The 14074-nt window shown below is 52.7% G+C and overlaps 1 protein-coding gene across 2 annotated transcripts in view; it reads right to left on the reverse strand.

Moving 5' to 3' along the window:
* The window catches only part of SLCO2A1 (solute carrier organic anion transporter family member 2A1), a 79978-nt gene that overhangs the window by 14517 nt on the left and 51387 nt on the right, over positions 1-14074 (reverse strand). For both annotated transcript variants that reach the window (XM_060011291.1, XM_060011292.1), the window contains exons 4-9: positions 7323-7550; positions 6456-6554; positions 4435-4571; positions 2536-2614; positions 1851-2015; positions 629-818 (exon numbers count right to left, since the gene is read on the reverse strand). In XM_060011291.1, the coding sequence (XP_059867274.1) occupies positions 629-818; positions 1851-2015; positions 2536-2614; positions 4435-4571; positions 6456-6554; positions 7323-7550 (898 nt within the window). The remainder of the gene's footprint in view (positions 1-628; positions 819-1850; positions 2016-2535; positions 2615-4434; positions 4572-6455; positions 6555-7322; positions 7551-14074) is intronic.

Below are 14074 nucleotides of genomic sequence, written 5' to 3' on the forward strand. Positions count from 1 at the left end.
TATTGCAACCTCACCGGGCAAAATCTTAAAGAAGAGCTGTTGAAAGGTGGCTCCCAGGAAAAAAGTAACGGCTCCTTGCTCAGCACACTCCCTCATGGGCCTCAAAGCCCTTCCTGAACATGAAGCCAGACTTAGAACTTAAAACCATGTTGCTTTATGCAAACCGACAGGTATGCTTTACCTGCCCTCTTTCCTCACCTGCCCTAATTTTTCAAGTCTGCCATCACCTTCCTTGCTCTTTCTCAGACCTTTGCAGGTCTCCGTCTCTCATCTGGCATCTCTCTGGCAGCTCAATAAGACTCTGTAATTTTAGCCGGTACAGAGTGGATGCTAAAGGTAGACAGTTCCTGGTTTCTGAGGCTCACAGCACTACAGATTCATCCTGAAACCAAACTAATTAGTTTTTGGTGCTTCTTAAAAAACCGAACCCTAACCTGATTGCTGGTGCCCCACTAGGACCCTCTGATTTCCTCTCATAATTGAGCACACTACTCAAGATCTGATTTTCTCAGTTGCCACGTAAGAGATTAGATCAACAAGGGAAAAGGAGAGAGGATAGTTGAAGAAGCAGAAAGGAAGACGTGTGGCAGCCACAGACAGGCTCTGGCCTCGGCCTCATTCCCACTACCTGCGGGGGTTGACCTCTGCCACGACTGGTGTGGAGCAGCCCATGAAGAACAGAGGGGCACAGAGGATCATGGAGATGGTGATGATGGTGGCAGCCACGCGGGGAATGGTTTGCAGAGAGAAAACAAAACGCTTCATGAGGATTCCTCCAAACAGCATCCCCAAGGCCGCAGCAGGGAGGTTCACAGCACCTACAGACGGAGAGAAGCTGGTCTGGGTGCACAGGCCTCGCAGTGTGTGTGGGCTGCACACTGAGCTGGACCACAGAGAAGGGGGCATGGCTTCCTGAAGCGACATTCAATATGATTAATTGCAATAGTAATAAACGACATTAATTGAGCATTTACTGCAGAGTTATCTTGACATGGCAGACTGCCCTGCCTGTGCCAAGAATAAAGAAAGAAGTGGGGCCCTTGCAGCCAGAGGGATGTGGGTTGAATGTGCACTTATTAAGCACCTTTCATTACCTGGCCCGTCCTTGAACTGTGATCACATGGGGTTAGCAAGGCACTGGTGGCGCCCCCTGCCTGATGTGCTAGTCAGAGGCCAAAGGCTAGAGGCGTGAAGTCACAGCCAAGAGCCACACAGGAGGTCAGGGGTCACGCCCTGACCACCTTGCCACTTCCACATGGTCAAGCTCACCTGTGAATTGGGCCCCATAACTCCCTTGGGTACTTGGTGGGACCACATCAGTGCTTCTCACCCTCAGCTGCAAAAAACACCGATGCTGGATGCTGGACATTCTGCTTTCATTGATCGAGGGTGGGGCCTGGGCGTCCGTATGTCTTAAAGCTCTCCATGGGAGCCTAAAGTGCAGTGGGGATGGAGAATCACTGGGCCCCATACTCCTTATCCAGGTGAATGTCTTCAAGTCATTGGAGAAGAAGGAAAAAACCCAGAGGCATCTTGCCCAACCCCCAGTTCAATCCTCTCTCTTTCCTTTGTCGCCCCTGATGATGTCAGGGCCTTTGGGAGGCAGTCAGGCTTTCAGCCCCTCTGACAGGGTGGAAGTCATCCCCCAGCCTCCGCCCACTCCTGTCTGGAATGATAAGGGCCTAAGAAATCTGCCAGGAACGGTCTAGACTGCCAACCTGGAAGAATGTCCTTAAAATTCTTTCTCTCGGGCAAGAACCCTCTGGCTCCTGCCTGTGTCCGGTCTGGGGGTTCCCGGCCCTGGATAGGTGGCGGGAGGGCCCAGCTGCGGCGGCACCCGGGGGACTCACCGATGAGGAAGTTGGCATAGGCCGCGGAGGCGCCGTACTGCTTCTCCAGGAACTTGTTGAGGAAGGTGGAGAGGCCGGCAATGACGGAGGAGAAGGTGCACTGGGCCAGGACCACCAGCATGAAGAGCGGGCTCATCAGGAGGCTCAGGAAGATGCGGGGGAACCCTGCCAACAGGCTGCCGTCAGGGCCGGGCCTCCGGGCAGCGGTCACAGGGTCCGCGACACTGGCCACTGCCCTTCCTCCCCCCGGCCCCCCTCCAGGCAGCTCCTCTCTCTTCCTCAGGGCAGAATCCAGGCCCTGAGCTGTTCAGTGGCCTGTTGGGGGCACACAGCCACTCGGACTCCACTCAACATGCTCATGGGCTGAATGAAAGGAGGACAGGCCTGGAAGAAGTCAGGCGGAGGGTGATTGTACATGATGGCTGCATCCATGGGAAGGGAGGGGAGAGGAGAACGTGGGCCAGGTGGTGTGGGTGGGGCTACCTCTATCTGAGTTTGGGTCTCCTGCTATCTGCACAGCAGCAGTCACCAGGGCCCCTGGCAGAGCCCTTCGTGAGGGGTTGTCCAATTTTAGACCGCCTGCTTTTAGTGCCCCTCACCACACCTAATACCACATGGGCTGGGCTACCCCGGACCGCCCCCACCCCAAGCCAGCCCTCCCAGGGCTGCCGGGTCACTCAGTTACGTTTAATGAAATCCACCAGGGAGCTTCTTGACTTGGCCTCTTCCATCTTCCTTGCCTCATCTGCTATGGTGGGAGTCCTCTGAAGGCAGCGAAGGGGGTGAGGGTTAATGACCCAGGTTCCCTGCAGCCACCTTCCCTGGGCCCTTGATCCCTCTGGTCTTAGTGGCTCAGGGCTGGGCAGTGGTCAGCCACCCCGGGTGTGTGTGGGAGGGCGTCCAAAGCCATCACCACCTGTGTCGGTGAGCCCGGTGCTTGGCCACCGACCAGAACGCAGCCATGCCAGGGCCTCCCAAGATGTTATTTCATACCTGGGCATATTATTTTGTATCTAACTGCTGGCTGATGCCAAAAGGCATCTGAGTGGATCTCACCCCTCGTCTGTCTGTCATGGCTACACTTCTTCCCTGTCCTCAGATTCCAGGGGCTGCGGGCTTCTGGGACGCTCTGGTCTAGAATGACCTCTGTTTTCCAGCTCTCTCTTTCAGTCTCCTCTATGGAGTCCCTTCTTTCTTCTGGGCCCAAACCTGGGCACTGTTCAAGGCTCTGACCTGGCTCTCAGCCTGCACTTTCTGTGCAGACCTCCTCAGTGAACTCGCCTTCCGCTTCTGAACTTGTTAGCTGCAGCCTGAGGCCCCCAGCTCTGAACCACCACATAGACGCAAGGCCCCTGAGCTCTGACACCATTAGGATCCCCCAGGGGACTCATCAGCAGGCCTAGGAGCTCCCATTCGTTTAGTGCTTTCTCCACGGTGGGCACCACACCCAGCGCTCTGCGTGCAACCTCCCATTCCTCACAACCTCCTCCCAAGATAGGGACTCTATCTCCAGTATTTTAAAGCAGAGGAGACTTAGGAGCAAGGAAACTTGCCTAGGATCCCTCAGCTAGTTGACAAGTAGCAGAGCTGGATTCAGATTTGCCTCCCCGCAAAACCACCCCGATGTGCTGCCAACCTCTGAAATTCTTCCTCAAGACAAGTGGAGGCCCCTCTCCCCTCACCCCTCCTCCAAGCTGGGCCTAGATCTCACACACCTCATTGCCAGACGTCCAGCTCTGCCTCTGGCTCTGAACCTCGGCACAAATTTTTGCCCCTCTCAGCTCACTGCTGAGTCCTTCTCGGCACCCCCTCCGAGGACATCTACCCCTGCCCTTGCCTCATCTGTCCGGCAGCCATGGCCTCGGTCCTCAGCTGCATCCCCCATCTCTGCACTGGCCTCATCAGATCTCCAGCCTTCATTCCTTCCCAACTCTCCAACCTCAACCTTGACCCAGTTGCCATGCTGTCACCTGAGTGGGCACCATTCACTCAGAATTTCATGGGATCAGAACAAGTTTTAGACCCTTCAGTCTAAGGGCAAGGCCCCCACCCAGACTTCTCCCTGCTGTTTTCCATTCTCATCCTTCCCTGATTCCTTTCCCCAACAGATATGACTGGAAGATGCAGGGCAGGGCAGTCGGCTCAAAGTCTGCTCTACTCACAGCCCACCCTCACGCTCTGCAGCACTAGGAATCCCCTTCTTACTCAGTCCTTTAGGATTAGACATGACCGGCCCTATCACATGCAAAAGTCAACTGCTCCAGGTCACATATGCAGCTTTTATTGGCTCTTAATTCTTTATCCCACTTTAGATGAACTCAGTGTTTCCCCAAACTACATTCCCTGGAGCCCTCCTAATCTGTGAGATGCTAACACAGTAAGGGAGCACTGATGAGATACCATCTTTTGGAAATTCACAAGCACTCTCACCTCTCAAAGCCTCTCAGAAGTCCTGTATCATGAAACTTGTTTAGATTTCACCCAGAATTTACTTAACCTGCTGCAACTTCTCAGCTCTGTTTATTTTCTACCTCTACCTACTATTATGAAACTCTTATAGGTAGAATTGTGTGTAGAAGCTTACCTCCATTCCTCTGGGCATTGCTCGAGGAAAGAAAAAAAAGGGGAAAGAGGTAACAACCAGGCAGGCTGAGGAAATGAGCAGGCCCAGCCACCAGGCTCCTATCCATCGGGGGTCTCCGGGGCTCAAGTTAACTGCAGCTGAAGAGAAAACAAAGGACACAAGTGTTTGTTGGATGAATGCATGATCTCACCTTACTGATCGGGGGAACTTTCTTCCCATGATGCAGAAGAGGTAAGCTGTGAGCTAGCATCTTCATCCAGTCGGCGTTCTCTCTCCAGGCCACTCTGGTCTTCTCAGAGAACGGAGGCCACTGGGAGGATCAGTGAGGTTAACTTTGGCCTGCAAGCGCCATTTCACTGGTCAATTTTCAAACCCATGCATGTATTCGTGGTTTCCAAACCTGCACTCTTAATCACTGGATGCTACTGCCTCCCAACTTTAGTGATCCCTAAGAAAGGAGGCCTCATAATCCTTAGATGCTCAAAAAAACAACCACCAGCAGAGTAGGCTACCAGGCCGCTGAAGGCGATGCTTTCTTCTTTGTAGTCTCCCATCCACGTCTAAGGGTCTGCCACTGTGTTTCTCTCTGTAAAGAAACTACATGGGCATGGAAGGAGGGAGAAGATAGCAGAACAGCCCTCAGCCCAGCACTGTCCTGGGCACTGTCCCTGGTGGCCTGGGAGCTCAGTTGCTAGTCTCTTTGGGACCCAACTCAGGAAGTGCCAGTGAAGGGCAAAGATGGCTTGACCCTGAGCAGACAGCTCTGCTAGCTTTGCCCTTTCATTTGAAGTACAGGTGGATGACCCTGAGCAGATGACCTTGTGGTCAGACAGTCCCAGGGACAGGAGTCTATGGGCTCTGGCAGCATGACTGGGTTAAGGCCTGCCCACATTCTTTGTGAGACAGGCAGGTTCTGATCTGGGTGCTGGGCACCGGGGGGTGGGGGGGGGTGTTATTCCTGAAGGTCTGGCTTGGACCTGCCTTCCAGCCACATCTGGCCTGTGGGAACTTACATATTACCCACACACGCCCCACGCATTGCCCCCCTTGGCTCTGCCCGGATGGTTTCCTCCACTGGGAAGGCCTCTCCCATCACCACCTGTGTAATTCCACCCACATGGGATGCAGACCTCACCTCCCTGGGAGGCCCTCCCTCATCACCTCATCAAGCACTTTGTCTGTCCCTCTGTTACACTGCCAGCCTTCCCTGCCTTGTGGGAGGCTGGGGTGTGTAAGGCAACCTCACAATAACCATATGCCCTTGCAGGGTCCATTCTGGGGTCGGCTCCCTGAACGGTTAACTCAGTACGTGTGCTCCTGTCTATGGACTGTACTTTCTCATCCTAAGATACACAGTGGCTTCATCCAGGTCACTTTTTAAAGAGCTCACTCCTGTCAACCTCAATATATATCAGGCAGGTTCTAAACACTGTAACATCTCTATTTCCCTATCATTAGCCCCTTTTTACAGATGAGGAAACTGAGGCACAGAAAGGATGAAGATACGTGCCCAAGATCACTCAGCCAGTAGAGGAGGTGGAACCAGGATTAGACACAGGCTCTCTACTACCTGTGCCCACATGGTTAAACACGATGTTACACCCCTCTGGATGGGAGTCATAATCCATGTGTGTACTCTATGTAGTGCTTCTTCTTTTCCCCAAAAGAGCTCTTACCAATATTTTTTTAAGCAATCAAAACCATCTTAGAATCAAAGAATCATAGAGCTCTTTTTAATACCACCACCAAGACAGGCAGCTGTGGTGGCAACACCTGAGGCCCTGCCCTAGGTCTCAAGGTTTCCCGCTGCAGAAAGTGTGCTTTCTTAGGGCAGAAAGTGTGTTTTCTTCAGCAGCGCATCCCCCTTGCCCACCCCCACCCGCTGGAGAGAGGAGGCCCACCTGTCCGCTGACTACAGGAGGGAGGGAGGGAGTGGGTGGCGAGGGGGCCGTGAGCATTTAAAGTTCAAGCTTCATCCTTGTCCTGACTGGCTGGGGGTCGTGGTCCTGGCACACACTCACCTGTGTCCACTCTGCCGTAGTCCACAAAGATCTGCAGCATGACCGAGCCCAGCAGGTACCCGAAAGCCGGTCCGAATACAGAGATGGCAAATAAGATGGCTGGAAAGGGGAGGAGGAAAGGAGGCTGAGAGGGTGGCAGCCTCGGGCTCTTTCCCTTGCTGAGGGCTTCCTGAGACATCACCCCATCTGTCCCCTGGCCCTGACGGGTCCACACCTGTGGCATTTCCTACAGGCACTCAAGATCCTGAGATGTGCGGAACCAAAGTTGTTTCTCCTCCAGCCAGATGCCAGAGAGATCCGCTTGCCGGGAAAGAAGCGGCCTCCTCGGCATTTGCAGATGCTGGCCCAGGTGCGTGTTGCTGGGCAAATCTCCTTGCAGGTACGGTGTGGCAGTGGCAGCCCTGGGGGAGCTTGTGGGCCACAGAGCCTGTGGGTGTGGTCTGTCTGGTCTGGGCCGTGGGCCCTGAGGATGCTCAGTGTGGCTTGTTCTAAGGGAAGGATTTGGTCAGTCAGATGGTCATGTGCTATCTGCTTTGCATATGCTTCTTTGAGGCCAAACTTCTCCCTAAGTGGATGGCTCAGAGAACACGTGTTCCCAGCCTGTGCCCAGACGTGACAGATGCAGTAGCTACTGCTGGTCGAGGAGCTGCCCGGTGCCTGCCCTGGGACCAAGGGCTCACATACATCACCTCAGGTACTCCCACGTCCCCAGTGCACAGAGACTGTGGGCCCCATCCTGCTGGTGAGGAGCTGGGGCCTGGGCTGGGACTCAAACCAGGTGTGTCAGATCCCCAGACCTCTGCACGCATTGGCTGGGCCACGTCAGGACCCGCCCCCATCCCGCAGCCCTCTTCAAGCCCAACTCACAGATGTACAGGGGCGAGTTGTTGGGCTCCGAGAAGTCGTCCACATAGGAGATCCCGAACGGCTGGATGGGCACCGTGCCGATGCCTGCCAGCAGCTGGGCCACCACCATCAGACCCCACATGCTGCTGGTCTCCTTCCGGGAGTCCTGGGTGCTGCTGTGGCACCTGCTGGGGGGCAGGCCCTGCCAGTGTTTCTGACAGAGCTCAGTCTGGAGACGGCTGCTGTTCCCTGCAACGAGACAGCGGGCGCCGGTCACCCCCGCCCTGGAGTCCTGGCCGCATCAGCTGGCCTCCAGACCCGGACTTTCTCCCAGGCCTTCTGGGAGCGGCTCCAGAAACAAACGTGAGAGGAGGGGAGAGGGTGGGCTCCCTGCCCTGAGGCGGCGCAGCCCTTGTCGGGTGTGAGAGCCATCCTCGTCTCCCGGGGGTCCATTCCTTCTCCTCTCTGGGTACAGGTGGGGGGCTGGGCATGGAGGGATCAGTACCTTCCTCCCTGGGAAAGAGGGAGCCAAGGTCAACACCCAGGCTTGTCGGCCTTCAGCGTCCCTGTGCGCAGCCTCAGGCTCGGGCCCCCAAGGTGTGGTTCACTTTAGCAGGACAGAGGTCATTCTGTCCCACAGAAGATGGTGTCACCCCCAGCCTGGGATGCTCGCCGGGGGTCATGACCCCCAGAGCCCTCACTCCTAGATGAACCCGGCATTGGGTCACGCTAAAGAGCCCTGTTGTCAAAGGCATTGAACGTGCTTACCCAACCTGGCAGCTCCCAAGGATCAAGAACCTGGGAAGCTGAAGGGACTTTGAGACCCTCTGGTTTAAAACCCCCTATTACAGATGGGGGGCGGGGCTGCACCCACAGGAGCTAGGCTGCACCTTCTGTGAGGGCCCCAGAGGCCGCAGTGTGGCCTGTGGGCACTAGTGCCTATGGCTTTGGGGACCTGGCCAGGCTGGACTGCCCCTCCCATGCCACTGTTTCCAATTTGGCTCATACTAAACAAAGAGCACTGTCCGCTCTCCGAGGCCTTGACGGCTCCTGAGGGCTCCTTTCGGTGAGATACCTTCTCTTCCAGCCTTGTAGAAGCCAATGGAAACTGCTAACATCACGGATCCCTCTCCTTGGAGTTCTGTTTCACTCTCATTTGTGGCCCTCCCAGAGGTGGCAGAGCTCTGAGCTGGGTGGGCCTCAGAGTCCCACAGAGAGGAAAAGTGAGGGCCGTGGACGGGATCTGTCCATCACACTGGACTCTGCCCAGTGCTGTTGAGCTCAGGGCCACCCTGGACGGTGGGGCTGGGGAGGGATCTGCCCTCCTATCGTCCCCTCACCTCCCGCAGACACACATGCTTGTCCATCCTGGCCCCAGCATCTCCTGTCCTCTATACTAGTGCCTATGTAGGACATGTTTAAAAACCACTGGCCTAGGGGGCTCCCCCATCGATCAGGGGGCCCCTTGGCAAAGGGGGCCAAGACGCCTGTCTGGTCGAGGTCATCCAGACCTGACACCAGCCGTGTGCGGGGGAGCTGTGTGCACCCAGGCCAACGGCCAGCCCCAGACATTTGGAAGTGTCCCTCTGTACCTTCACCCTCCCACTCCACACCCGCTGTCCCACCTTTCAATTCAGGGTTTGGATAGAGAGTGGTCTAACCACATGGGTAAATAGGAGGCGCCTCTTAGAATCAGAGTGGGGAGGTAGCCTTACTGACATGCAAAGACAGCTGTAACATCTTGTAGAGTCAAAAAATAACTCGTAGGGTTTCCCTGGTGGCACAGTGGTAGAGAGTCCGCCTGCCGATGCAGGGGACGTGGGTTCGTGCCCCGGTCTGGGAAGATCCCACGTGCTGCGGGGCGGCTGGGCCTGTGAGCCATGGCCGCTGAGCCTGCGCGTCCGGAGCCTGTGCTCCGCAACGGGAGAGGCCACAACAGTGAGAGGCCTGCGTACCGCAAAACAAACAAACAAACAAAAACTAGTAGTTTGGAGAAGAATATGATCCGTAATTTATAAAATGTATGCGGCCTAATGGAATATGCAGAGAAAAACTCTGGAAGACCATGGTTCTCTCAGGGTGATGGGATTGTGATGATCTTTGTGTGTGTGTGTGCTTGCCTCAGTGTACTTTCTAATTTTTCTATAATGAACACAAGATACTTTTGAAATAAAGCAGCAGTGAAAGCTTTTAAATTAAAAATATTTTTTTCATAAAAATATATAGCCAAATTGTAACAATGTCTCTCCCACTTCTTATTTCTTTGTTCCACAGCCATTGCCCTAGGCCTGCAAAAGTCAGGCCCATCACACTAGGGCTGAGTTTCTCTGCCCACCCCACCTTCCCTGACGCCTCTCCTTGCTTGTGTATTGGGCCTTTCTCTGACTTACACGCTTTACTGTAGAGATCCAAGTTCCAGCGCCAGAATTTTTAAGCTTCTATTTACTGCACAGGCAGACACTGCCAAGGCTGTGACGTACATTTTGTCCTGTTCACAGGGGTTATTGGCCCACATAAGTGGCTGATCTGGGGCAGAGCTGGTATTTGAACCCATATGTGCCTGACTCAAAGTCCTGAATGAAATCAAATCTGAAATGGCAGTTTTGAAAAGACACAACACACATTTTTCAGGGATGGAGGAGCCAGGCCTGGGGAGATTCCTCTACCCATCCCTAGTTACATTCAAACACGTGAGCCCTCTGACCTCTGTAAGCGGCTGGGAACTTCCTCCCAGGTAGAGGTATCCTGGAAAGGGGCTGGCTGCTGGGAGTTTTGCTGAAATCCGAGACAAAGAGACGAAACAAACACATGGTATAAAGAGTCAAGAAATTGGCTTTGGTGAAATAAGCCAGACACAGAAAGACAAATACTGTATGATCTCACTTATATGTGGAATCTAAAACAGTCAAACACAAAGAAGCAGAGAGTAGAATGGTGATCGCCGGGGGCTTGGGGGAGGGGTAAATGGGGAGGTGATGGTCAAGGGTATAAGGTTTCAGTTATGTCAGATAAGTTCTGGAGATCTACTAGACAGCATAGCGCCTCTAGATAACAATACTGCACTGTATACTCAAAATTTACTAAGAGGGTAGAACTTAAGTGTTCTTAACACACACACACACAACAGTAATAACGGGGCAGGAGGAAACTTTGGGACGTGATGGATATGTCTGTGGCTTTGATGGTGGTGACGGTTTCATGGGTATATTCATCCTCAAATTCATTAAGTTTTATACATTACTATGTACAGCTTTTTACATGTCAATCATATCTCAATAGAGGTTTTTTTTTTAAAGAAAGAAAAATTGGTTTTAGCCCCAGGTAGCTGTGTGATCTTGAGCAAGTTTCTGAACCTCTCTGAGCCTCAGTTTCCCTTTAGGCAGAGACCATAAGGTGGCCGGATAGGGAGAGTCCCCATGGGTCATTAAAGTGCTAGAAGGCTATGGTTCCAGAAAGGGGAGCAGGCATGAAAAGTTGGGCCCACTGGTTAGTCAGCATGGCTGATGGCTGTGCCTACCCCTTTGTAGGAAGGCTGGTGTGCCTCAGTGATGCTGCAAGGGCCTGATTCTCAGGATCATCTCTTTAGTCTGGAAGCACAAAGCTGTGAAATGTTCCTGCTGAGAAAGAGCCACTCCTCACCACACTCAGGAACCCTCCCACCAACACTGCCCCATGTCCAACACTCAGAGACGGGGCTGTGGTGCTGGCAGACTCACGCCCATCCCCAGGGGGAGGCCCAGGTGGCTGTGGGCTGGCAAGGCCCATAGATGTTGGAGCGGCTGGACTGGGAGCCTGGGACCTGGGTTCTAGTCCTGGATCTGACTCCTCACATCAGTGACCTTGACTTTGAGAGACCTCAGAGGATTCTGGGGAAGGGGCCATGCACTGCAGAGGGTGGGCGGTAGCCGGAGGGCCAGGCTCACAGCACACTCCGTGCCCTCAGTGCGGCAGCCACACGGACACCCCAGCGGGTGAGCGTTTACACGCTGTGGGCTGTGCTAGTCTTTAGAAAAAGACCCCACTTCCCTTCTCAAGACCATATGGGCAGGTTCAGGAATGAGGGCAAAGCTGCTTGCCTGGCCCTGGCCACCCTCTGACCCGTGCTACCAACTGGCCAGGTGCAGCTGTGTGGTCACTCAAACGGTTGGCCACTCGCCCTGCTCACCTCCCTCCGCCAACTTTGACTGAGGTGACACACATCCAAAGGGCTCGTAAATTAAAAAGCTGCTCAAATGGGCAAGTTCTCAAATGGGCATTTCTTTTCAGAAGATTCAAACAAATTTCGAGTAGATTTTGTATGAGGAAACGAGCACAGTTTGGAGTTCCCTAAAACCGTGGGCTGCTGTCACTTGCAAATGTGTTTGGCTGAGCTGCCTGTCTCTGTCTAGGTGTGACAGCAGCTCCCTGTCACATGTTGTCTTGTGGGCTATGGGGTGGCAGGGCCAGGTCTCCCTTAAGTGCAAGGGTGGAGTAAAGATCCCCCAAAGGCAAATGACCACACTGGGAAAGAGGTGCAAAGAATTGGCCCCTGCTCCCAGGGCAGCCACTGAAGGACCACACCCAGGCCCGTCAGCTCCCATGGACGATGCCTGCCTCACAGGGAAAAGCTGGGATGCTAAGACCTGAAAAGACACCTGGACACACCTTCCAAAGCCTTCTGTCTGCCGTGCTACACACATCATCAAAGAAGCAACCGCAATGTTGCCAAAATATTGCTCAAATCAAAACCACAGTGAGATACCATTTCATACCCTTCAAAAAACAGAAAACAAGTGTTGGGTAAGATGTAGAGAAATTAGAACCCTTGTGCATTGCTGGTAAGAATGTAAAATAGTGCAGCCACTGTGGAAAACAGTATGGAAGCTCTTCAAAAAAAATTAAACATAGAACTACCATATTATCCAGCATGTACACTCCTGGGTATTTACCCAAAAGAATTCAAAGCCGGGACTTGAACAGATATTCGTACACTGGCGTTCATAGCCAGATCATTCACAATAGCCAAAAGGTGGAAACAACCCAAATGTCCATCAGATGAATGGTTAAACATAATGTGATACACACATGCAATGGAATATTACTGAGCCTTAAAAAGGAAGGCTTAATACACATGCTACATACAAAATGAATGAACCTTGAAGATATTATGCTAACAGAAACAAGTCAGACACAAAAGTACAACCATTGCATGATTCCATTTATATGAGGAACCTAGAATAGACAAATTCATAGAGACAGAAAGCAGAATGGTGGTTGCCAGGCAGGGGCTGGGGGAAGGGGGAAGAGGGAGTTAGTGTTTAAGGGGCACAGTTTCCATTGGGAAAGATGAAAAAGCTCTGAAGATGGATGGTGGCAATGGCTGTACAACAGTGTGAAAGTACTTAATGCCCTGAATTGGACACGTTTAAATAGCAAATTTTATGTTATATATATTTTACCACAATAAAAAATACAGCCTGGTATCCACAGCGTACCAGAGAGCACGTGGGGAGGCACCAAACCCAGTGCTGTTGGGGAGAGGGTTTGGGAAGGATTCCCAGAGACAATAGCCTCTGAGCTGAGAAGAATCAGCAAGAGACAGAAGAGCAGTGCTGAGGAGGGGAGAGCTCAGAGGTTCAGCGGGCTCGGTATGCAAACACCACCAGGGCGAGGCCCAGCTGCTCCTGGAGGGCTGCTGTGTCCCGCAAAGGGGCCTGGATTACATCCTAAGGAGAGCCCAGAGGGTGACGATCAGGAGGGGGGGCAGTACAGCTAACACACTGGAGGGATTAACCAGTTTTCTAAGGCCCATGTGTAAAGAGCAGAACTGACCCAGCCAAGAGCTACTTCGGTGGTAAAATAGGTGAGGCTGCGTGTTGCCTGAGAGGCACGTAGGGAGTGCTGATCTACTCCACGGCTGCGAGCACGGGGATGCTCAGCCCACAGTGGGTGTGTCAGATACACAAGGCCAGGCTGGCTGTACGGAAGCAGGAGCCTCAGAAACAAAGGGCCAGAGAATAAGTGTTTCTTTTCAGAGTTCTAGTTCTTGATTTTGCTGATTCTTATTATTTTACTAAAGTCACATTTATTAGAACATTGTTGCTGGCAAAATTATTTTTTGTGTGCCATTTAGCGGTCATCAAAGATTGTAAAAATGTTGACTGGCTTATTAAGTCTTTACATGGCATGTTGCACGGTGCACCAATGCCACAAAAATCCTCATGAAATTTCACCTAATGAAGTGTCCAGGAGGCAAAATTCTCTGGGGATCTTTTAACTGTTATCATTAACTTGTAGAACGTCAGATTACATGTCAGAAACTAACTGCCTTTATTAAAAATGTGTATTTGGGGACTTCCCTGGTGGCACAGTGTTTAAGAATCTGCCTGCCAATGCTGGAGACACAGGTTCGAGCCCTGGTCCGGGAAGATCTCACATGCCGCAGAGCAACTAAGACCGTGTGCCAAAACTACTGAGCCTGTGCTCTAGAGCCCACGAGCCACAACTACTGAGCCCACGTGCCACAACTGCTGAAGCCTGCACGCCTACAGCCCTTGCTCTCCAACAGGAGAAGCTACCACGGTGAGAAGCCCACGTCCCACAATGAAGACTAGCTCCCCACTCGCCACAACTAGAGCAGCAACGAAGACCCAACGCGGCCAAAAATAAATTAATTAAAATAAATAAATTTTTTAAAATGTGTACTTTAAAAGCTAATCAATTGGCCCCAAATTAAATCCAAGTCTACTGAGATCTTCTTGGGCTATTCTACATTCCAAATTGATTCAAGATCT

Source organism: Delphinus delphis, chromosome 4 (assembly GCF_949987515.2).
Source record: "Delphinus delphis chromosome 4, mDelDel1.2, whole genome shotgun sequence".
Classification (NCBI taxonomy): Eukaryota; Metazoa; Chordata; class Mammalia; order Artiodactyla; family Delphinidae; genus Delphinus; species Delphinus delphis.